Source organism: Asparagus officinalis, chromosome 6 (assembly GCF_001876935.1).
Source record: "Asparagus officinalis chromosome 6, Aspof.V1, whole genome shotgun sequence".
In the NCBI taxonomy this organism is placed as follows: Eukaryota; Viridiplantae; Streptophyta; class Magnoliopsida; order Asparagales; family Asparagaceae; genus Asparagus; species Asparagus officinalis.
In genome coordinates, this window is record NC_033799.1 from 65,455,354 (window position 1) to 65,465,581 (window position 10,228).

The window sequence follows — 10,228 nt, forward strand, 5'->3', positions numbered from 1 at the left end:
AAAAAATAATAAATTAATTAAAACAGTAATTTCAGATTATATATTAACAGCAGGAAATTATTCTATCTTCTAGATTGCAATCAAAAATTAAAACAATTAGTATAAATCTGAAATTAAAGGTTAGAAAAATCAAGTCTGAACGGGTGCAGTCGTGTTTTCACTACCCTAGAAGATAGAGGATCCGCCTATCGCCCTGACACAGTAGATCCTCACCCCCTAGCGGTAAAAGCTCCCGGAAAGCGGCCGGCCTCTGTACTCGAGTGAGAGTAGCAGAGTTTTTGCTCAGACGAAGATAGTTGCCCGAAAATGATTAACACAGTAACACAATTTAGAGAGAGAAAAGCTTTGAGAAAGATTGTGAATTCTATTCGTTTTTTTTTTCTATGATTTCTGAGGACGAGAGGCTGGCGTTATATAGGGCTCGAAGAGTTGCCTGTTACGCCCAATCTGCGCACTCTCCGCGTCTGTTACACCCCATCCGTGTAACTCCCCACGCCTTACTCTCCGCATCCGTTATGAATGGGTCAATCGGAAGAAACGATCAAAAAATAAAAACTCGTGAAGAAAAAAATAAGTGTGCGTGTGCGGCGTGGCGCGCGCACGTCACGGCGTGGCGTGGCGTGCGTGCGTGTGTGGATGTGTGTGAGTTATGCACGTCACGGCGTGGCGTGGCGTGCGTGCGTGTGTGGATGTGTGTGAGTTATGCAAATCCCACAAAACCCAAAACACTATTCAAGGCCCAATAAAATGTGAACCAATATAAACATCTTGGACTTCTTCTCATTTTCCGATGTAGGACTATTCACAAAGGCAAAATTGCCTTTTCATGAACCAAAAGTCCAACAGAAATATCCCAGACTAGGAGATAGAAAGAGAGAGGGAGCCCATGAATGCTATTATTTAGGTCAAATTTTCAAAATATATCCTTTTAGAAAACTTAATCACTAAAATCGACCCAGTTGTAACTTATTTAGCAATTTCAAAACAGGGTCGAAATTACGAAAAATGTTCTACGAACTCTACGGGTTTCAACTGAAACTGGGTAAAAATTGTGAAATATGTTTTACGAACTCTACATGATTGACAATCCCGTGCAGCTTAGTAGAAAATTAAAACTCCATGAGATTCTAAATCCCATATAGTTTAGAGCTCTACTAAACTACACGAGGTTGAGAATCCTGTGTAGTTTAACCACACAAACTTCATAATCTTGTGTAGTTGGCTAAGTGGATAGCCTCAAGAGAGTTAAACTTCAATTACTCAAATGGCCTTGAGTTTGAATCTTATCATCGTTAACATTAATTTTATTTTTATATTTATCTATTCAGAAGTTAAACATAAATAAATAATTCCCATCACTTGGCTAAGATTCGAACCTTGACCTTCACTAACTCATAACTTAACTCTTTAAAATGTTAACCAGTAAACCGATTACATGGAAGTGTGAATCTTGTGTAGTTTATATGTTTTAAACTACAGATGAATTAGTGTAGTTTAGTAGAATTCTACACTCTACGGGATTGAGAATCCTGTGCAATTCTGATTCAACCTAGTTTTAGCCATGTCAGAGATTGAGAATCCCATGGATTTAATTTTTAACTAAACTACGCAAGATTCTCAATCCTGTATAGTTCTAAGAACTTATTTATAAAATTCGACCCAGTTTGAGTCCATGTTGCTAACATGGCTCAAATTAGATCGAATTTGATAAATAAGTAGCAATTAGGTCGAAAATAGTAATTAATAAAAAAAAGTCTATTTTAAAAATTTGTCCTATTATTTAACACTCATTTTTTCATTACAAGTCCAAAGCCTCTAATATATTATAGCTTGAATTCTCTTAAACTATAATTGACCAATTTAAAAAGGGGCTTGAGCTCTCCAGGCCACCTAACAATTACTATCTTCACTTAAATAATTGAGATTTGAGACTTGTACTAAGTTAGCACTGTTTATAGCTATAGTCAGTACACAAGTTAACTTCTTTTTTTCCCGCTCTTCTCACCCATCTTCAAGCTCAAAGTTTCTCTAATATTTTTGAACCCACCAACATTCAATGTTTTTCTTGTTGGGACAAACCCGGGGCCTAATAGAGCAGGGTCGCAGCAATAGTAGAGCAAAAGTAGAGATAAAATGTTGGACACACAGATTTACGTGGTTCGGCACTTGATTGCCTACGTCCACGGGCAAGGATAGAAGAATTCACTATGAGAAAAAAAAACTCTGGAGTTACAAACTCTCTCTTTACAAGGAGAAACTCTCTCTATTTTTTTCTCTCTCACTCTTCTTATATAAGAAGTTGTTTCTGGGATGAGATTTCCTTAAGGATTTGGAGCCCTATTTATAGTTTTTAGAAAAACACTATGCACAATAAAATATTAATATTCTACTGTAGCAGTGGGGCCCACTGTTTTGTTTTCTTCTCAAATTTTCAAAGATGGCTGCTGCTTTTTCTTGATTATCAACATGTGGGCGGCTTGGGCTCTGACAATCTCCTGATACTGAACTCGAATGTGCTTGGTCTTTGAATGAAAGGCTGGATTTCTTGCCAAATGCAAAGCACTCTGACTGTCACAAAATAGAGAAATCTTCTTTTGTTCATAGCCGAGTTCCTCCAGCACCATCTTCAACCACATCGCTTCTTTACTAGCTTGTGTAGCTGCTACATATTCTGCTTCTGTTGTTGAAGTAGCCACAACTGACTGCAGTTTTGAAACCCAGCTTACAGCTCCGCCAGCAAGTGCAAACACATAACCTGTGGTGGATTTGCTATTATCACGATCACCTGCATAATCAGAATCAACATATCCACTGACAATAAAATCAGATCCCCCATAACATAATGCAACATTTGAGGTTCCCTGAATGTATCTTAGAACCCTCTTTACAGCATTCCAATGCTCTTTACTAGGATTCGCCATGTATCGACTAACCACTCCTACTGCTTGTGCAATGTCTGGTCTTGTACAAATCATCGTGAACATTAAGCTTCCCACTGCTGATGCATACGGTACTCGAGACATCTCAATCCTCTCTTCTTCACTGCTAGGACTCATACTGGAGGATAACTTGAAATTAACAGGAAGTGGGGTAGAAATTGACTTACAATCTTGCATGTTAAAGCGTCGCAAGATTTTCTTCAAATAGTTCTTCTGAGAAAGCCAAATCTTCCTATTAATTCTGTCTCGGTAAATTTGCATCCCTAGAATCTTGTTTGCAGATCCTAAATCCTTCATTTCAAATTCCCTAGCCAACTGAGCCTTTAATTCTTTGATACGATCTTTGTTGGGGCCTGCAACCAACATGTCGTCAACATACAACAATAAGATAACAAAGTTATTTTCACCAAACCTCTTGAAATATGCACAAGGGTCTGAATTAAGTCTGTTGTATCCAAGGCTCATGATGAATGAATCAAATCTCTTATACCAACACATCGGCGCCTGCTTTAGACCGTACAGAGATTTGTTCAATCTGCAAACCAAGTTCTCTTTTCCTTTTTCTTCAAAACCTTCTGGTTGGAGCATGTAAATTTCTTCTTCAAGATCTCCATGAAGAAATGCTGTTTTCACATCTAGCTGCTCTAGATGTAAGTCAAATATAGCGCTCATAGCCAGGACTATTCGGACTGTTGTTAGTCGAACTACAGGAGAAAATATTTCATTAAAATCAATACCTTCTTTCTGAGCATATCCTTTTACCACCAATCTAGCACGATACCGCTTGATCTTGTAGACCCATTTGTTTCCAATGGTCTTTCTTCCTTGTGGTAGTGACACAAGTTCCCAAGTCTTGTTCTTATGGAGAGCTTCAATTTCTTCCTGCATTGCTGCCATCCACAAAGATGCATCTGTGCCATTTATAGCTTCATGAAAAGTTGATGGCTCCCCATCTTCTGTTAGAAGACAGTATGCAACATTACTCTCCGTAATATACTCCGAGTGCCAAGTCGGTGGTCTTCTCTCACGAGTTGACCTTCGAACTTCTGGAGCCTCGGCCTCGACTGGTTCTTGTACATCATGCTCCGGTGTCGCTTCAGAAGAATTCGGATTATCTTCTACCTGAACAGCTACAGTCTCTGAGTCCTTCCTCGAACTGCTTTCTTTCTCTTCACTTTGTAGTTGGTTCTCTACAAAGATAACATCTCTGCTGATGATAACCTTGCGGGTAGTGGGATCCCACAGGCGATACCCCTTTACTCCATCAGCATACCCCAAGAATATGCATTTTCTGGATTTTGAATCCAGCTTTGTAATTTCTTGGGCATTGTACATTACGTACACTGGACATCCAAATATATGGAGGTTAGAATAATCAGCTGGCTTGCCAGTCCACATCTCCATCGGCGTCTTCATTTGTATTGCAGTTGATGGAGATCGATTTATCACATAACAGGCGGTTTTTACTGCTTCCGCCCAAAATACTTTTTCCAGATTTGCAGTAGCCAACATAGCTCTTGTTCTTTCCAACAGAGTTCTGTTCATCCGCTCCGCCACTCCATTTTGTTGAGGAGTATAAGCCGTACTGAATTGTCTTTTGATGCCTTCTTGCTTGCAGAATGCTAGGAATTCACCGTCTGTGTATTCTCCTCCATTATCTGACCTTAAGCACTTGATCTTCTTCTCAGATTCAAGCTCGACCCGCGCTTTGTAGGCTTTAAAGACTGAGAACACATCCGCCTTCTTCTTGATAGGATACACCCAACATCTCATGGAGTAATCATCAATAAAGGACACAAAGTACTTTGCTCCTCCTAAGGATGTAACTGGTGCTTGCCATACATCAGAATGAACCAGTTCCAGAATAGCCTTGCTTCTAGAACTCGATGTGTTGAACTTCAGTCGATGATGCTTGCTTGTAACACAATGCTCGCAGAATGGAAGAGCTACTGAATTAAGTCCAGAAAGAAGTTTGCTGATGTCTGGCTTCTAGATTCAGCAGCCTCTTGGCACAGGACCTCTCGGAGAGATTGGTTTCACAAATATGAACCTATCTCAGAAGGATCTGTATTCATGGGGAATGATCATGCCTTGGAGATTTGTGGTATTGGTACTATCAAAATCAAAATGTTTGATGGTACAATACGCACCATTCAAGATGTGCGACATGTGAAGGGCTTGAAGAAGAATCTATTGTCTTTGGGACAATTAGATGAGCTCGGATGTAAAACTCATATCGAAAATGGAACCATGAAGATTGTTAGACGGGTGCTTGTGGTAATAAAAGGAGAAAAGATAACTGCAAATATGTACATGCTAAAGGGAGAGACTCTGCAGGAAGTTGATTCATGTGTGGCATTAACCAGTCGTGGTTCGGCACTTGATTTACGTGGTTCGGCACTTGATTGCCTACGTCCACGGGCAATGATAGAAGAATTCACTATGAGGAAAAAAACTCTGGAGTTACAAACTCTCTCTTTACAAGGAGAAACTCTCTCTATTTTTTTCTCTCTCACTCTTCTTATATAAGAAGTTGTTTCTGGGATGAGATTTCCTTAAGGATTTGGAGCCCTATTTATAGTTTTTAGAAAAACACTATGCATAATAAAATATTAATATTTTACTGTAGCAGTGGGGCCCACTGTTTTGTTTTCTTCTCAAATTTTCAAAGATGGCTACTGCTTTTTCTTGATTATCAACATGTGGGCGGCTTGGGCTCTGACATTTCTTCCCTTTAAACCCAAAAATTAACCCCATTTATTTTTAAATTCACCAACTTTAAAAGTTCTACTATGAATTTTCATCTATAAATCCAAAAGATTTTTCTCTCTTTATTTTTAAATCCACTAACTTCTACCTATTAGAGTCAAAATACAAAGTGGTTATATTTTTATCTTTTTTCACATCAGCGTCAATGCATTGGAATTGTGGGCGATCCTTTTACCTATCTATAAAACAAAGTCTTAGTCCGATCTATTTTTAGAGGCATCAACTTCCTCACAAAGGGAATATTACCTAACTGGTACCTCCAATTGCTTTTAAAATCACTCAAAATCCAGAATACTCCATTGAATTAATTTTAAACCATTTTGTATTTTCATTCTAAGCAATTAATAAATATATTTTTTAAATCAAATGTATAAATTGCTATTAATTTTGTCTCATTTCATACTAATGTTGTGGCATTGCAAATTGTAGATGAGCTTTCGACCTTATTTATTCTTAAACTTATTCATTTCCAAAATTACTCTTAGATAATAAATGCTCCGTCAAATTGATGTTAAATCCACTTTGAATTTATAGTTTCATGTATGGCGTAAATTGTTATATTTTTATTGTAACTTACTATATTTTTATACTAAGTGGTCAGAAATACAGTGTAATTTTAAACCAAATATTTAAATATTTTTCTCTTTTTCTTTTTCTGTTTTTTACTTTTCCATACTGAAGTGGCAACAATGTGTGAGTCAATTTTGCTCGTTGGACTCTAAATGTTCAAGAACCAGCCAGGCCAGCTCCTCTCCGTAACTCCTCTCTTACATGACATCCTACTCAGCATATCCCTCTCCTATGCGGGGGTCGCGCTCCGCGAAATGTGAAAGCCACCTCGAGCATGTAGAACCACCATTTAATTTGTTGTTACCCAAAAATAATAAATAAAGAAAGAAAGAAAGAAAGCAGATACAAATAGCAATCAGTTATATGAGATGTTGGGCTCCTGAACAAATAAAATAAGGTAAATTATACTTACATACCCTGTTGTTTACCCAGTATTACACATGAATACCTTCAATTGTATAAACATTCACTTATATATAGGTTAAAGTTTCTAAAAAATTCACTTTAGTAACTATGAGAGCCCCATAATTCTCATATAACACTCACATGTTATTTTTAGAGTATTTCAATCATCATTTTTTCTAGAATTAAAAAAGATCTTCGATAGGTATAGCAATAAATGTAATAAAAAGAAAAGGGTTGAAATGTTCTAAAAATAACATGTGAGTGTCACATGAGAATTTTCCAGGGGAACTCACATTTGCAAAATCAAGAGTACTAAAATGCAACTTTCAGAAACTTAAGGGTATTTAAGTGCAACCATGTACAACTGAGGGTATTTACATGCTACATTGAGTAAATAATAGAGTACTTAAGTGTAATTTGCCCATAAAATAAAAATAACCTTAAAGGAAGCGCATAACAACGGAAAACTCACATGAAAAACGAAATACCAAGACCTAAGGCCCATAGAAGCATAGAACAATAGAACGGGCCAGCTTGAACCGGCATTTACTAAATCTACAGAAAAAACATATGAAAGCTCAGGTCAGCATAAAAGCAGCCGTAGGAATTACCTATAAATGCAATTTCCACAGTAATAAAAAAAGAAGAAGAAGAAAGAAGCAAACGTCAGAAGATCGAACCTCGTAGAAATTAAGATTGAACGTGCCATACAAAGTTTATTTTAGCCTAACATGACGAAAATGATCTTATCTATAGTCATAAAATCTTAAAGAGTCATTAACTTCCAAAAGAAGTACATGTACATTTTCACTCTATTTACAAGCTTAAATTCGTAGTCACTGTACACAATACTAGTAAACCTTGTAAACCTAAACTATATAGCATCAGAAGTAGGCAGCGGATTTAAGAGCAAAACTTGTCATTGGGTCAAGTAAATGGTAAAAACTTGATCGTGTCAATTATCTTCTTTTTTTGGAAGAGCTGTCGCATCTCCAACTTTAACCTTCTGACTGAGAAATTCCTTGCAATTAGCTCCTTTCACCGTGAACTCCATCAAAAGATCCTCAAAGAGCTGCTTCAGTTGTCGCTTGAAATCTTTGGAGCAACCCTTGGAACTTCCAGCTTCATTCTGTCCCTTGTAGCCCTCAACAGCCGTACCAACCTGAGCATTGTCCAAATATGCTCTGCATGCTACCAAGATAGCATGTCCACGCGTCCGAAAATGTCCTGCAACATAGTCCTCGAAATGCTGCAAAAAATTTATCAATAGAGTTGAAGTTATTGTGGCGGTTTTGCAGGAAAGTTTTGGATGCTAGGAAAATTTCTTAAAGGGTAAAATTTTACGAACTCCCCTAACACCTGGGGCTTTTGAATAAAACCCCCTAAACTTTATAAATCAGAGAAACCCTCCTGAAATTTGAAAATTCTACAAAAAAGACCCTGAACTATAGGAAATTGTCATTAAAGGCACTAACAAGAAGGTAAAACGTCTAAAATATCCCTATTAGTATCCCACTGAAACTAAAAGCTATAGTGAAAAATTATCAAAACATGTCACATCCAAAACACGACAACTTAGGCTGATTGCCACCAATCATGGAACACTTAAGTGAGACAAGTATTTAGAGATTTTCTTAAATTAATAAAGTTTCTGGGGGTATTGTGCAAAACACCCCAAAGTTCGGGTGGTCCCTTTTTTTCCTTTTCTTTTCTTGTGTGTTTTTTTTTGGGTTTTTTTTTTTGTGGGTGGGGGGGGGGGGGGGGGTTTGTAAAATTGCCCATTCTAGCTTTTAAGGGTTCCATGTTTTGTAATTGTTGGATTAGGTTTTACAGATTATCATAGTAATGCTTACCTTTGGAGGCCGCCGAAGAGAGTATAACATTGTCCTGCAGGAGTGTTTTTTTTTTTGTGGGTGGGGGTGGGGGGGGGTGTTTGTAAAATTGCCCATTCTAGCTTTTAAGGGTTCCATGTTTTGTAATTGTTGGATTAGGTTTTACAGATTATCATAGTAATGCTTACCTTTGGAGGCCGCCGAAGAGAGTATAACATTGTCCTGCAGGAGTACAGGAAAGCGGTTTCATTGTAAGCCAGAGAACTCTTTTCTCCATGATTGGTATTAGCTGCCCGCTCAAATCCCGGCTCATTAAAATAGGGTTTTTCATTCAGAATGAGAGCTTGAATGGAGACTAGAACCTGGAGCATGGTTGACTTCTTTGGGTCCCACTGCTCACATTCTTTGCCTGGCCAGGTTCCTAAAAGACTCAGACAAACTCTACCACAAGCGTACAAGTTGGGATTGAGCCGAAGACCACCAGAGTGGTAATGTGCTCTCTGCACCACATTTTAATTAAAAGAAAATAAAAGGTCAGTAGACAAGGGCTTTGAGACAAAAGGTTAAGAAAAAAATATGTCAAAGCATAGAGATTTAACATACTGGAGGTATATGTGGATAGTCGCCAGGAAACTGTAAGTCGAAGAAAAAGAGGCCATCATGATATGGAGTTCCATGAGGTCCAACCATAACAGCCCTTAAAAGGTCCATCCTTTCTTCATAAGCTCTCACAAGTATTGTCTCTGTTGAGCATGGAAAAGGAAACGAGAGTGCTAGATAAGGTTATATATCGAAGCATAAAAAGTGAAGTGAAATGAAATGAATCTTTAGCATCGACAGTCCATATATCTTATTTTTGCCTGACTAAAAGTGCCAAATAATATGTCAAATACAAAAGAAGTAAATAACTAGATATCACATGGAAAGTGCTGCCCAACTGAACCACAATTGGCAGTGCTAAATAGTCTATGAGAAAAGAAGAAAATAGCCCAAGAATTAGATCACGACAAAACAACATTCTTAACACCTTCAAATTAAATTAAAAAAATCAGAGTTTCTTCTATAGTAAATAATGTTCTTCCATGTCAAACATTCATAAGTAATAAACAAAATAAGAAGAAAAAACCACAGAAATTAACCTGCAAAAAAGAATTTTGGGAAACATGATTTCTAATAAGAAAATGTTCCAGCAATACCTAAAAGGAAATCCTCTCCGTAGTAGTGTAAGAATTCAAATAAAACATCATAACAATTGTTGAAACCTTCCATCAAGCATGTAATAAATGATTACTGGAGATACTTTTTCCCTTTCTGCCGGTAGTACGTATAATAGGCTAAATAGGATGGGACTGCTGTCATATACGGTCAGCAGTATATTATTTCTGACACATGCTACGAACATGCAAATAATTTTTAAAGGTGACATTTCAATTCTCACATGCATGATGTATCAGCCTATCAAGATTTCCTAACAATTTTCAGACTTCTACAAAAGCTGAAAGAGAATCAAGTTTCATTCTGGGTATGGATATAATGTTCCGCTGTTACTTTTAAGGAATTAAACGGAGTTCCAAAATAGCTTCCCTTAGATAATTTCCAATGTTATATAGTGCTATAACCTATAAACTCGCAAATTGCTTTTGCCTCTCTAGCAGTAGAGAGCAAGAAAGTAACAAAGATGAAGAGATAATTTATTAAGTAAAACAAAGGCAT

At 37.3% G+C, this 10,228-nt stretch overlaps 1 protein-coding gene across 1 annotated transcript; it reads right to left on the reverse strand.

The window, feature by feature from the left end:
• Positions 7,350-10,185, reverse strand: LOC109844477 (putative ubiquitin-conjugating enzyme E2 38). Its single transcript, XM_020413530.1, has 3 exons — positions 9,119-10,185; positions 8,704-9,015; positions 7,350-7,932 (listed from the first exon to the last, which is right to left on the reverse strand). Exons 1-3 carry the CDS (start codon positions 9,224-9,226, stop codon positions 7,639-7,641), a joined length of 714 nt encoding a protein of 237 aa, XP_020269119.1. The 5' UTR covers positions 9,227-10,185; the 3' UTR covers positions 7,350-7,638.